The 15,216-nt window shown below is 41.5% G+C and overlaps 1 protein-coding gene and 1 long non-coding RNA gene across 3 annotated transcripts in view; one reads left to right on the forward strand and one right to left on the reverse strand.

The window, feature by feature from the left end:
* Nucleotides 1-9,041, reverse strand: part of LOC114486971 (uncharacterized) — a 10,903-nt gene extending 1,862 nt beyond the window's left edge. Inside the window, exons 1-2 of the long non-coding RNA XR_003681486.2 lie at nucleotides 8,765-9,041; nucleotides 3,215-3,422 (exon numbers count right to left, since the gene is read on the reverse strand). This is a non-coding gene — a long non-coding RNA (uncharacterized lncRNA). The remainder of the gene's footprint in view (nucleotides 1-3,214; nucleotides 3,423-8,764) is intronic.
* The window catches only part of TRAF3IP2 (TRAF3 interacting protein 2), a 100,681-nt gene that overhangs the window by 52,935 nt on the left and 32,530 nt on the right, over nucleotides 1-15,216 (forward strand). Inside the window, exon 11 of one of the 2 annotated variants that reach the window (XR_003681484.2) lies at nucleotides 14,543-14,801. Coding sequence is in view for 1 of the 2 variants with exons in the window: in XM_028494539.2 (XP_028350340.1) it covers nucleotides 3,341-3,409 (69 nt within the window). In the remaining variant the exon portion in view is untranslated. Of the gene's footprint in view, nucleotides 1-3,340; nucleotides 3,429-14,542; nucleotides 14,802-15,216 lie in introns of those variants that run through there. The other variant, XM_028494539.2, reaches the window with a different exon arrangement.

Here is a 15,216-nt window from a genome sequence, read left to right on the forward strand (position 1 = left end):
TGTGGTCCGCAACGGGAGAGGCCGCAGGGGGGGGAGGCCCGCATACCAAAAAAAAAAAAAAAAAAAAAAAAAAAAAAAAGAGGACAAAAAATTCATGTATAAAGTCTGACCAACTATGTAGAAATGTCTTGCAAAGTGGTAAGAGTTCCCATATTAAGCACTTATAATGGGTCAGTCAGTGTTAAACTAAACAGTTTGTGTATCTTATCTTATTTAAATTTCACACCAATCTTACAAAGTGGGTACTACTAGTATCATTTTACAGATGAAGAATCTGGGGCTCAGAGAGGCTGAGTGACTTGCCCAGGCTCTTAACTATCCTACTGTACTGCTCAAAAAAAAAGATTGGAAAAAAATTTCCAAAAAGATTGGAGAATATTAATAGCAGTATTCTCAGAGCAGTGGGACTACAAATAACTTTTGGTTTTTCCTTTTGTAGTTTTCAGTATTTTCCAAAATATCTACAATGGCATGTTGCTTTTGCAATTAGGAAAAAAGAGAAAGTTGTCATTTACAAAATAATTATTGTGGAGCGATGTTGTAAAAATATGTAGATTATTCCAAACCATACTGAACAACCCAAACTATTACTAGTGATACTATCTCTTAGTAGTGATATTATTGATGACTTTCATTTTTAAGTTTTTGCTTCTCTGTAATTTACTGTTTCTATAATTCATTCATTCATTCAACAAATGCTTACTGAGCATCTGCTATGATTTATTTTTATAAGAAGAAAGAATTTTTAAAGAAAAAAATGTATTGTGTAAGTCCAAAGTTGTAAATTTTATTCAAAAGAGCAGGGAGTCACCACTGGTGTGGATGTAAAATGGTATAACCATTTTGGTAAACAGTTTGGCAGTTTCTTAAAAAGGTAAACACATACCTACCACAGGATCCAGCCATTCTACTCCTAGGTAATTATGCAAGAAAAATGAAAGCATATGCCCACACAAAGCACATGAATGTTGATAGGAGCTTTATCTGTAATAGTCCCAAACTTAAAATAACCCAAATAATCCAATAATAATAATCCAAATGAGCAATGGATAAACAAATAATGGTATATACATACAGTGGAGCAGTAATTTGCAACAACAAAAGGATTAAATTATTAATACACACAACATGGATAAATCTCAAAATAATTATTTTGATTGAAAAAAGCTAAACAAAATAAAGAACATATTGTATGGTTTTTATGTATATAAAATTCTAGAAAAATCCCAACTAATCTATACTGACAGAATCTAGATTAACAGTTGCCTGGGGATTGGAGGATGGATGGTAGGGAGGGGATACAAAGGGGCATAAGACGAGTTTTGGGGGTGATAAATATATTCGATATTTTGATTGTAGTGATGTTTTCACAAACGTATACATATGTCACATTACTGTCAGACTGTACACCTTAAACATATGCAATTTATTGTATACCAATTATTCCTCAATAAAACTTTAAAAAAAAAAAAAAGAGCAGAGAGGAACAATATGTACGCTTGGAAAAAGACAGGGCACCAAGATGTTACTAGCAGTTATGTTTCAGTGGTGAGTTAGTGGAAAGTTTCTTTTCTTAATACTTTTCCATGCTCTCCCAGTTTTCAACAATATGTATTACTTCCACATTCTATTCATGGCTGTGTCTCCAGTGCTTAGAAGAGGAAGTGGCACATGGTAGGAGTTCAAGATGTTTTGAATGAACGAATGCTTTTGATTACAAATACCAAAAATATACAGTTTTTAAAAACAGCAATAAGGAGTTCCCCAGTGGCGTGGTGGTTAGGATTCTGGGCTTTCAGTGCAGTGGGCCGGGTCCAATCCCTGATCAGGGAACTGAGATCCCGCAAGCTGCGCAGTGCGGCCAAGGGAAAAAAAAAAAAAAAACAGCAATGACTTTTATTTACTCATTCCATTATGGTAGTTGGCAAACTGTGCATTCAACCTGTGTTCTCCTAAGCTGGAGAAGACATAAGAGAGCCCAGGGCGCTCTAGTGGCCATTTAATGGGTGGTGGTGAATGGGGAGAACCATGTGATGGGAAGACAGGGTGAGCAGAAAGAGGGGAAACTATTCAGAAGAACACCATAATGTTATTTTATTGTATTTATTAAGATTTCTATTCAACCTATTTTTAGGAGAATCGGTGACACATCACTATACCAGCGTATGTTGAGGACAGATCTTGTGTTGTATAGCTGAGTTTCTTGGCAGTGATACCTGAGGGTCACAGAGGAGTGGAGGAGTGAGATGAGGTTAGGATGACTCAGTCATAAGCTCCTGTTTTGCTTGTAATTATGAAGCTCATTTTTCTGGTTTTTATAAAGTAACATGGATCAAAACCCTAAGAGAGACTGGATATTAGGCCAGTGTAGGAGAGATGTCCCTTAGATGGTCCATGAATCAAGCTGACCACCCAGCATCCATCTCTCCACTTGGCTCTTCAACTCTCAACTCATTTGGGAGGGAGGTTATGTGTTATATGATTTTGCCAAATTTGAAGATTCTCAAAAGTCCCATGAAGTAGTCCTTATGTGTATCCAGGGATTACTAGAAGAAACAAATCTTTCTGGTCATCCTTGAAGCCTTTCTTTCTCTTACAGCAATACACTGGCGAATTCTGTTTGTTCTACCTTCAAACTCTCTCCAGAGTCTGACTACTACCCACTCTCTTATCTTACTTGGATTATTGCAAGAGCCTCTCAACTATTCCCTGCTTCAGCCCTTGGCCCCTGGTATATTTTCCTCACAGCAGCTACAGGATTCTTTTAAAACCTAACTCAGATCATGTCTTCACCCAAACATCTGCAATGGCCATAGCCCTTATAATAAGGTGCCCACTTGGGTCCCACAACTCTCTCTTATGTCTCTGACCTACTTTTCTACAGCTCTCCCCTTGCTTGCTCCCCTCTAGCCATCTTGACTTCCTTGCTGTTCCTCAAACATGCCAGGCACACTATGCCCTTGCTGTATCATCTGCAGGATGCTGTCCCCACCCCATCCAAACGGCCCTCTCTCTCTCCCTTGGGATCTCTCCTCAAATGTCACCATATCAGAGAGACCTTTCCTGACCATCTCTGTAAGTGGAAACCAGCTCCCCAGACACCATCTCCTTTACCTTGCTTTTTTTCTTCATAGCAATCATCATCATTGGGACAGTTCTGCCCACCAAGTGTGTCTGATTTTCCTAAACATATGATATGATTGCACTTCCTCACCTTTTGAAGTTGGGTGCAGCCACCTGACTTACTTTGTCCAGTGCCACGTGAGGAGAAGGGTCGTGTGTCACTTTCGGGCATAAGCCAGCACGCAGTTCACCACTCTATCTTCTCCCTCTCCCACAGAGACCGCCATGCTCCAGATGGGGATTCTCCAGGCAGCCTGGGTCCCAGAGTGAAGCTGCACAGAGCTGAGCCCCCAGCTGACCTGCAATGAACACCCAGTGTGAGTCAGAGATAAACTTGGTTGTTTTAAGCCACTGAGATTGGGTTGTTTATTACCACAAAATAACTAGCCTATCCTGACTGACACACTCTGACATATTCCACATTTGTTTGCTGTCTTCCCCCTTCCCCCGTCTGGAATGTAATCTTTTTGATGGTAGGATTCTATTCACTGTTATATCTCCAGTGCCTGGAACAGTGCCTGGCACGTGGCAGGTATTCAATAAATATCTGTTGGCTGACTGACTGACTGATCAATTGATCACCCCAACTGAAACAGGAAGATTTAACAATGGCAGGTGTCACTATTCCTGGATGCATCTACCAAAGCATTCCTTTGATCTTATCTGAATGGGAACAAAATGGTTCCTGATTCAAGATTAGAAGTGTGGCCCCTCATCTCACCAGACACAGTCTGAAAGCACAAATCACCTATGGGTACATAACATAGCGAGTTGTGAAAGCACATAAAGTAGTTAAAGTTGCAACACAAATGGAGATGTGGCATACTGCTGAGGAGACGCAATGACAACCATAAATAAAAAGCATTAGCGACATTTGTGTCGATGCTGACTGCTGATGTGGTTTCCTTTCCCCTGTGTGGACATTAGCATTTGTAATGAACTGAGCTTCAGAGGCCTGGGATTTTAGCTGTCGTTATCACAAATTGGTGTAGGAGCCCCTCTCAGGACTTTTGCAAAAGCCATGTGTGCTTTTCTGAGCTGCTTTCTTTTCATGGGCTTCCTCCTGGTATGCCTGAATTTGGATGGGGATAATGCATTTCCTGTATCGTGTGGCACCATACAAGGAAACGCATTGTATCCCCTCAGAGGAAGAGTACATCTGTAAGTAGTTTTTAAGAGTGTACTGAGGATCTTGTTAGGGTGGCTTATTATCCCAGTTCCATTTGGTTGATGAAGTGGATCACGTGACAGATGTGCATAATAAACTGCTTCAGTTGCTGCCAGTGGGAAGCTCAACCTATAAAATGCGGAATCTCACGGAGTCATTGAGGGCCGAGCAGGCTGATCACTGAAGAGAGAAGTCTGCCTCATTCTGAACTGTCATTTCTCACTGCCTCATACAATGCACCAGTGTTACTAGGCTTTGATTTTATTTCCTCCCAAAGTAACTGCCTTTCCACTTTATTCCTAATTCAAACTGGAAAGGCAGTTGTTTCTGTATATGATTCCCCAAAGAGCAAACATTATTAAGATGTGCAAGTAATCATCCATTAAATATACCTGCGAGGAGTCTTTATGTTTTGTCATTTAAAAAGGAAACGTATGTACATCAGAGAGGAGGATTGCGGGAGCTTTTTTTTTATTTGCTTCTTCCCCATCTCTTTTCCCCTCATCCTTTTCTATATTTTCTTTCTCTGTTCCATTAGCTTATTTTTTCTCTTTATATTCATTGGTAATTCCCTAATGACTACAGTCAGAAGGGATGTAACTTGTCTCCCATTTCCATGGGTGGTACAGACAGTGACATCCAAGGCAAAAACCACAGGTGACCAACCTATTCCAGGAGTGGTCTAACTTGCAGCTCATTCTAGATGCTCCTGGGTCACTAAGGAACAGTGACTGGAGAAATAAAAAGCAATAATGCAAATTTTAGCCCTAGATATGATGATAGGGAAAATGATGAAAAAGGTCCTAAGTCAATTTGATTCACTTCTACCACAGAGCATCCACATGTGCTCAGCACCAGACCAGGCACTATGGGGAGACAAAGAGAAAGCACACAGCCCTTGAAAGTCAGCGAATAAACTATGGTGTATGATGACATAATAGCAGCACGGGTAATAGGGCCTTAAGGTGGTGCCGGTGGAAGATCTCAGTGAGAACTTAAATGGTCAGGCAAGGATTTGGGCTGGAGGCAGGAACTGAGCTAGACCTTGAAGGACAAGTAGATTTTGAATGCTGTCAAAAGAGCAAAATAGTCTATTAAAGAGGTCAAGAGTGCATGACATCTTGACCAAATTCAGCTGTTTGGGACACCTCACAGCCCCAATTTCCCAACTAATCACATGTCAGCTGCACAGGTTATCTAAAGAACATTAAAAAAAAAAAAAAAATATATATATATATATATATATATTCATCAGATGTTAGTATAAGGCAATTAACCACAACATGAAGTACTGAGATGTCACATCTGTAAGCTTTAAATTGATTGTGAAGACAATGGAATTGTTTTTGTCTACCAGCAAGTGTCATGGATTAAAAGTGCTGCTGAATTTAAGGAAATAACATTTTAAAAATGTAATCTGGGAAATGAGAGCTTAATCTTCTAGCAGCAAAACAGCTTATGAAACTTCTTTTGGAGACTTTTCAAAATGTGCGATTTGGCTTTAGTGAGTTTAGGGAATTTTCCTTTGGCGACAGAAAGCTGGCACTGGGACACTATAGAAAGCCCCCGGCACTTTAGCTACCTCCTTCTGACTCTGATTTCTGGCAAGAGCCAGAAAATCCCTGGCTCTTTTCTGCAGAGGAATGGCAGGACTTGACAGCAACTGTTGAGTTCACACAGAGATGGGGAGTGCCTTGTTCCCAGGGTCAGCTGGGGTGGGGCTGAGAAGCAGCTCAAGGCCAAGAGTTTGACTTCCTGACCCTTACTGAAAAGTGTAGTGCTCTTTAATTTATTCCTGATCAGAATACTTTGCTGTGGTTTTCCTTTTAGAAAAGGAAAGACGTGCCCTTTTAACCATTTCCTCTCAAAAGAACTTTGTTAGATTTGATTTAGTTGTTTCAATACCAAAATAGCTACCACATAAAAAGTATTACTAAAAATGTCTCCTATTCCTGTTTCACATAACTCAATAATATGTTTCTGAGGTCTTGAGCCTGGGACTCTTAGTCCTTTTGGTTGTGAGGGACTGGAAGGAACAATTAAATAGAGTTCATGAAAATTAGAAAGAAACCCTTTTGGACCATCTCCTTTATTCTGAACGCTATGAAACCTTGAATGTAGGGGTACACACACATGGTTTGCCCGTGTGCGTGCATACACACACATACTCTGACACATCACCTATTTTACCAAAAAATATTATGATAGAAAACTTAATTATTTTTGTTTGTCCTGGTTGTAGTCCTTCAATGATGGGCACCTGAGAGGCAAATGTTTGCAGGTAGCTGAAGGTACAGCTATGTGTTCTGCCCGAAACCTAAAATTAGATTGAGTTGACAATTCTATCTGGAGAGATTTTTCCCTCAGTGTTTTCATTCCCAAACTCTGCTACCTCCCACTTCCTGCAGAGAGTGGAGTCATGGTAGATAGTACTCAAAAGTAATAACTCCTGAGAGACTCTCTCTGCAAAATCAGCATGCAAAAGGCTGTTGGCCGCAGAAACCAAGGACTCTTGGCTATAGCAGTAAAATGTTAAAGCCACACAACAGTAAAAGGAATCTGGGTTTCCTGTATTTTAAGCTGTCTATTGTTTCATGCTTCGCTTTAGTGAAATCCAGAGAAATGAATTAAAGAGTTCGCTTTTAGAGTCTTTATAAAAGTAAGGTATTTTTGTTGTTATTCCTTGAAAGATGATGAAAATTAGGTGCTGAAATTTAGAGGCCTTCTGAAAATGACTTGGAATAATTATATTTGTTAAACTGGGCAGCCCTGATATCATATGCTATATAAATCAACTTTCATTATTCTTTAATGATTCTTGGCAATTCTTTTTTCCAGAACTTTGCAAGCTTGACTTGTGTTCACCTTGCTGTGGAATGTTTTAAAGGGCATTTCATCTAATAGCAGAGGAAAATGATAAATTATAGATGTCAAATCTTATAGTAGTGATTTAGGTAGCTAGGGTAAGATCGTAAGCAATAAAATAAAAAATTTCCCAATCAACCTCTACATTAGAAGCAAAAAAGAAATCGCTGTCTGCATAATTAAAGTGAGACATGTCAAGATGCTTGTTAATATGCTAATCTGAGGGCTTTTTTTTTTTTTGGCTGCTTGGGTCTTCACTGCTGCTCGAGGGCTTTTCTTTAGTTGTGGCGAGCGGGGGCTACTCTACTCTTCGTTGCAGTGGATGGGCTTTTCACTGCAGTGGCTTCTCTTGTTGCAGAGCACTGGCTCTAGGCACGTGGGCTTCAGTAGTTGCAGCACATGGGCTCAGTAGTTGTGGCTCACAGGCTTAGTTGCTCCGCGGCATGTGAGATCTTCCTGGAACAGGGATCGAACCCATGTCCCTTGCATTGGCAGGCGGGTTCTTAACCACTGTACCACCAGGGAAGTCCCTGAGAGCTTTTTTTTTAAAAAAAAAAAAACAACTTGAAATCATAAAGCAGAATACTTGGAATATTTATCAGTTTAAGCAAAGAAGTTCTGTTTTTATGAATGAGTAGGAAGTGATTTCATTGTAAGTGTGCTCTGGAAATACAGATATCAAGAAAGAAAAAAACCCTCAGTCTCAATCTCTTAAGCATTTGGGGTCAGGACAACGAGGTGGTTAAGTGTTGGCCTGGGTCTAAATTTTCACCACGTCCCTGTCAGCTGTGTGACCTCATGCAAGTTATTACTTAACCTCTCTGGGCCTCTGTTTCCTCGGCTGTAAAATGGAGAAGATAGTGGGTCCTACCTCATAAGGTAATTGTGAGGATTACAAATAAAGCATTTAAAATAGAATCTAACAGAGCAAGCGCTCAATAAAAATGGTTGTATAATATCTTTCCTCTGCCCAAACTCCCTGGAGCTTTTCCTCTTACTACCAGTGAAAGCCAACATCCTTATCATGTCCTCTAAGGTCCCATACAACTGGCCTGTTTTCTTTCTGACCAGATCTCAGACTGCTTTCCCTCCATGCTCAGCTCACACGCTGACCTCCAGGTTGCTCCTCAGACACACCAGGCACCCTCTCATCTCAGGACCCCTTGTCTTGAAAGCTGTCCCTCAGACATCCTCAAGGTTGGCTTGTCACTTCCATCAGGTCTTTATTTCAAAAGCACCTTATCAATGAGACTTTTCCTGGATCACCATCTAACATACCTCTTGATATTTTGTAGTCCCCTTTTCTACCTTGTTTTTCCCCTTAGCACTAACTACTTCCTAATATACTATATATCTTAATAATTTATCTTTTTTACTGTCTACATCTTCCACTAGAATAGAAATTGCGAAAGGCAGGGATTTTTGTTTTAGTTGCTGTTGTATCCTCAGTGCCCAGAATGGTGTTTGTTACAACAGTAGCTGTCAATAAATATTTGAAGGCTGAATGAGTGGATGATTTTCCTTAATTTCTAAAAAATAATAATTATATCCTATACATATACTTCCTCAATCCAAAGTTTAATGAAATGTAGTTTTTTTGTCACATACATTTTCCTTGGTTGCAGTGATGACTGTCAGCCATTGATACAGCAACAACAGCTCCTTGAAGGCCAGATAAGCATATAATGAAAGTGAAAGGACAAGGTTAGGCCACCCTGGCCATGATGCAGCTGTTTCTTCTAAGCCTTCATTAGTTCACCTGGAGGAAGAAATAATGCTGCTTGCTGCACCTCCCTAGTTCCTTCTTCAGCTACAGATATATCAGAGACAACTTCTGATTTTCCCTTGCTACCCTGTTCTTTTAATACCTACAAAGGGGTAGGGAAGCTTCTTAAGTAAATATGGCACATAATTTCCAATACCTGAATGTATGCAAGGGCAGAGTATATAGAATACTATTGAGTTACCAATGTGGGAGGATATCTCTCTCTCTCTCTCTCTCTCTCTCTCTCTCTCTCTCTCTCGCTCTCTCTCGCTCTCTCTCGCTCTCTCTCGCTCTCTCTGTCTGCCCCCAGGGGTTATTTAAAGGGCGTTTCTAAACACGGACACGTTACAGGGGCAGGAGGTAACATGGAGGATAAAAGTTCCTGAACATCTACTGTGTTCCCAGTGTGGCTTCACATACTACATCTCCTCACAACCATCCTGCATGGTCGATATTATCATCCCCAATCTCTAGATGGGGAACTGAGGTGAGACCAAGGCTCGGAGAGGATAAGTGGCCTGTCCAAGGCCTCCTGACTATTAAGTGGCAGAGCAAGACACGGAGCGTTTGTCAGGAACATGTCAACCACTTTTGTTTTCTCTTTCCTCTTTGCCCCATAAGCACTTTCCTAAGCATTAGACCAATTTGTTTGTCTTGAGCCAACAACTTCTGAATTAGAGACTTAGTGCTCACGATGGATTTCTGCCACAGCTTAAAGCTGGTGGCTTAAAACTATTGGGATCTCAGCAGCTTCTCCTCTTCTCATCAGTGAGGTAAGGACCTGCATGCTAGGGATGGGCTGACATGAGAGGAAGAGCAGCATCTGTGCCCCATCCATACTCCCCGTTAGTAACCAGATGTGATCTCTCCCTTCCCCAACAGCCATAGCTCCTCACTTTACTTCTTTGAGGGCACTTACACTGCTCTGCCTTGTTTGATAAAAATGTATGTATTCGTCTCATTCTAAACCCCTTGGAGGCACACGGTAGGATTCCAGGTAGTATTCTACAGGCAGGGTGCATCTAACCACCAGACAATCCTGGGGTGGGAAGAGATCACCCAGTCCTACTTCCTAATGTTATTAATGGGCCACTAAAGCCTAAGAAGGACACACAACTTGTCCAAGGTCACAGAATTGAGACCAGAACCCTGGTTTTCTTATCCTTAGTTCCTTAATATTTCATTATACCACATGACTTCCCTTGTCTTTGAGGAGAGTTATGATGCATATTGAATGTGCTTTGTGAAAGACCATCTGGTAAAAGTCGTGCAGGTAACACAGGGGTCTGCAAAGACTGCATGTTGGGGAAAAAAGAAATAGCAATAGTTCAGGAAATAAATAGCAAACACTTTAACTAGGTTGGTGGCAGCAGAAATGGGGAGGGGAAGGGCCAAATTCAAGAAATATCATGATAATATACTTGCTAGGACTCATAACTGATTTGGGGGAATGAGTTTATGGGATTACAAAAGGAGAGGCAAAGCTGAAGCAAGAGCAAGTGTGGCATAGTGGTTAACACAGGTCTGGTTTCAAATCCCAGTTTCCACGTGTTTGTTGTATGACCCTCCTTCCTTCATTCAATGAATATATATTGAACACCAGTATGGGCCAGACGTTGTTCTAGGCACCTGGGCTATATCAGAGAATAAAACTGACAAAGATTCTGGGTTCCAGCTATGTCTTAACCTTGCTAAGTCTCAGTATCCTCATGTATAAAATGGAAAGAATAACATCCATTTCATACTGTTGTGAGGATTAAGTACTCAACAAATATTAGGGATCATTATGCCTAAGTTTTGAGTCTGGGTAGCTATGATAAAAGTGATGTTAACAGAAACTGTGAAGTTGGAAGGATAAGATGATCTTCAAGTAAGATTCAGTGTGGGTGTATTGAGTTATAGTCCTTTATCATCCCAAGTTTCTAATAACATATGTGGCCCAGGATTGTTACAGAGTTTGGTCTTGGATTTGGGGAACGGTAGTCTGGATTTGCCTATGTGCCCTGATGTCCTTTAAACAAAGAGGTTGAGACTGTACCAAAAATCCCAGGTTCTTGAGTTTGAACTATGCTAGGTAGGTGTATGAGGCCTCTGTGGAAGGACACTGCTGGATCTGGGCTCTGTCTTGATATACAACAACCTGGCAGAATTGGAAATAAGGTGGTGTATGGTTGGTCAGTGAGCAAAAATGAATACCCAACCATTCTCTGGAATGAACTATGAAACTCTACTGTTGGAACTTAAGACTGTACAATACAGAAACTTCAAGTGCAGTTTGAGACTCTAGGCTGAGAAAAGACCAATGAATAGAAAACCAACACTGTTCGATGGCAGTACCTAAGTCATTAGAAGAGAGAGAGATTTTGGGGGTGCCTACCAACTCTGTATGGGCACAGATGGGAAAGCAACCTGAACAGCCAACAGGGTCTAAGAACATCCAGATTACCAAGTGCTCCATGTCTAGCCACTAGTGGTTCTCAAAGTGTGGCTCCTAAAGTAGTATCAGCATCACCTAGGAACTTGTCAGAAATGCAAATTCTTAGGTCCCATTCCAGACCGACTCCCAGAATCTCCAGGGGCACAGCCCCAACAATCTGTGTTTTCACAAGCACCCAGATGATTCTCTGATGTTTATCAAAGTTTGAGAACTACTGAGATGCACTGTTGAACTAAGAAATATCTTCCTACCTAGAGGCCTCCAGCCTCTATTTCCCTCCTCCCAAAAAGTATCCCCTTGATTCCCTGTGTTTACATATTTTCAGGTTTTTAAAAATGAGACCATGAGGTGGAGAAATGATAAATTGAAGTTCCCATGGGTGCTTGAGTCAGTGCAGACTCCTTTCACTCAACTTTATCCTTTCACTCAAAATCTAACAAGAAGGTTGCACGCAAATATTTATCCCTATAAAAATTTTCCACTTATTTTCATGTTCAGTAGTAAGCTATCTTTCATTTTTCAGTGTTCTCTGCAGGACTGTAAACAGGATCTAACTGGGCTTTACGCCCAATGTGAATTAAAGGAATTATGGATAATAAAAATTACAATAGCAGCTATGATTGAATACTTACTATGTTGTAAGCACTGTGCTTACAACACATGCCTTTACACAAGCACAACACTGTGCTTTTACATGACTTACTTAACTTAATCCTCTAACAACTCTAAACTCCTGTTAACCCATTTTTACAGATGAGAACATTGAGGGTCACACAGGTTAAGTAAATTGGCCAAGGTCAGATATCATGAAAGGGCATATCTGTCATTTGAGCCCAAGCAATTTGACTCCAGCACCAAAGTTATGATCACTATGCCATTGGTCTGCAACATCAGAATCACCAGGGAGCATTCTAAAACTATCCTTGTCTGGGTCTTACCCCAGGGAGTCTGACTTAATTGGTCTGGGCTGGGGCCCAGGCAAGGATGCTTTTTGAAAGCATCCAGGTGATTCTACCACAGCCAGGTTGAAAACCCCAATATATAACATAGTCTCCACGCTTAAGTATACTACCCAAGGTCAGCTGCTAGGAAGTGGTGGGGCTGTGTGCTGAATTCAAATCTGTGTGGGTTCAGAGTTTGGTTCAGTCATTACCCTCACCTTGACCAGTACTCTACCACTTCCACCCCAATACCACCTTACAATTTTCACAGCATATTCTAAGACAGAGAAATAAAGCTTCTCCAGTTAGCATATCTTATGAAAGATGTTGCTTTCAGGAAATATTTTCATGACTTCTTAAATAATCTAAAGCCTCTTATTCTCCTCCTCCTCTTCTTCTTCCTCATCTTCTTTTTGAAAGGTTTGGCCTCTGGAAAATATTTCAAGTATAATGGCAAAACATCTAACTTTCCTATGAGCTTAAAAAAATGAAGTGGCTCTTCAGAGTAAACAAAAAAATCTTTTCATCTAAAATTTTACTTTAGACCAGTTCAGTGCCCTGGGAATGAGTTCCAATGTTTGGCTCAGGTTTCTGGCACTGAGCACAGGGTCACCTTACAGCTGCACCTCAGGGCTACTCGCCAAGAAGCTGGTCTCATGGCAGCACTACCCCATGGCTTAATACCAGAACACTGAGCCTTGATAGCGAACCTGGCTGAAAGCAATTCATATGACTGCAACTCTGTTGAGCAAACAACTTATGGAAGCCACCTGGTGAAGCACGGTACCAACCTCCCACATTTCTGGGAGAAAAGAGAATTTTCATTAGTTTCTCTAGGAGCAGAGAAGGGTGTTTATTAAAGTTTAATTTACAGCCAGAAACTTGTGGATTGATATAACCATCACATAACCATCACATAAAAGGAGAAACATCTGTCACTTTCATTTGTAGCCGTGTTTGTAGCAGCTCTTTCAAAAAGGAAGACTAGAGACCAGCTATCCTGGTTTGGGGGCTGTATGCTTAGGCCATTCAAGATGGCTGTTTCCTTGCTCTCTATACATCCCCTGCTTGACCAGGGCCTGCTTCACTCACATGACTATCCAATCCTCTTAATTATAGGGCTTAATTAGTCCCTGGTAACCGATGAGCCCACCTGACCTGGCTTCCCCCTGTAAATGGTAGCCTCCTTCTCCGCCGCCCCAGTAGTGAAGACTGCTGTCACGTCCTGCCCGTTGTCTGCTACACATGGTGGGGTTTCCCTCCAGGATCCTTTGTGTAAGCTCCCCCTATCCAATAAACCACTGATGGGTCTGTTGCTATCTCCGGGCTCTTCAGTCTCTGAGGCTGGGCAACTGCAGAGCTTGAAGGGCTGGGGGGTACAGCCCAACAGGGACAAAGAGATCAGTGTCTGAAACCTGGGTTTCCCGCTAACCAGGTGGGTTTGGGCAAATAACTTAATCTCATTTTGCCTCAGTTTCCTTATATATAAAATAAACTTCGAGCTCGTTAAATGAACTCTAAATCTCAGTCCTAAAATTGTATCACATGTATAAATATTTATAGCTTTTCTAATTGGTGTAACCACTTGAAACTTATCTTCTTACTAGAGAAAAATCTGGATTTCTAAAAGTCTGTGGTTGACATTAAAGATGGAACTTAAGAACAAGGAATTGCAGAGTTTTAGCTGTAAGAAGCTAGATAGATAATATACCCCAACTTCCTCATCTTATCTTCTCCCTCTTAGTCTTTTCTTTCCTTTCTTCTTTTTTCAACAAATATTTTCTGTGTTGTGGTATACACCAAGCACTGAGCTAAGTGCTGGTGACCAAAACTGAGTTCTTAGCCTTAAAGAACTTCCAGTACAGTGGACACAGACAAGTGAACAGGTGATTAAAACCACAATGGAGTGAGGCTACAATAGAGGTGAACATAGGGTGCAGTGGAAGACAGAGGCCAGTCTCAGGGTGAGGTAGGGGTGGGAGTCAGGGAAGGGTTCCTGGAGAAATGACATCTAAACTGAGACCGGGAGAGGGGCCACATTTCTAGGCAGAAAAGCAGCATATACTTTTGAATATCACAGAGGCAACTCTGGAAAGGTGGGGAATATTTCCCCAGGGCATGCAACTGGCCAGTGGCAGAACTTGTGGTACAACTAGAGCTCAAGGTGCTAACTCCGTAGTTACAGGCTTGGTTGAATGTCAGTGACATGAAGTAATAGTTTTTGTTTTTGTTTTTCGACACAGGTGAAACATCACAGAGCCTGCCTTTGTTGCCAACATCTTAATTAAGACTCAAGCTCTTCCCTGGGCCCTCTCGGTTTAGGATCTCCCCTCTCTGGCTCCAGTGTCTTCAGCAGTAACTCATCAACACAGTACAGTCACATCACAGGCCCATCATCTGAGAAGCACCACCACCAGTCTACTCCAGGAATGAAGATCTTTCAGCTGCTGAGCGGTGTGGATGGATAAAGAGCCTGGCTGACTGGTTTAGGAGACAATCCAGGTTAGTGACAGCTCAGTTACAGGACAGTTATAAGGCATCATGGTTGTCTTCAGATATTTGAAGGGTTGAAGGAGGGGTTAGATCTAGTCTTTGTGGGTTGAAGGGGAAGAAGAACCAAATGGATGTACATCGGTACAGGTAAGTTTATCTTCCCTGAATAAGAACTTGAGGCTGGTTGCATTGGAAGTAGTGAGTATCTTTACAACAGAAGTATTTAAAACCAGGGCAGAATGACCACTTGACTGGGATGTTACCAAGGGGGTTCATGCCTCTAAGATGTGATTTATAGAAGCCTAATCAAATCCTTCTGGCTCGGGCCTCCCTGGTGGCGCAGTGGTTGAGAGTTCACCTGCCGATGCAGGGGATGCGGGTTCGTGCCCCGGTCCGGGAAGATCCCACATGCCGCGGAGCGGCT

This window comes from Physeter macrocephalus, chromosome 10 (assembly GCF_002837175.3).
Source record: "Physeter macrocephalus isolate SW-GA chromosome 10, ASM283717v5, whole genome shotgun sequence".
Taxonomy (NCBI): domain Eukaryota; kingdom Metazoa; phylum Chordata; class Mammalia; order Artiodactyla; family Physeteridae; genus Physeter; species Physeter macrocephalus.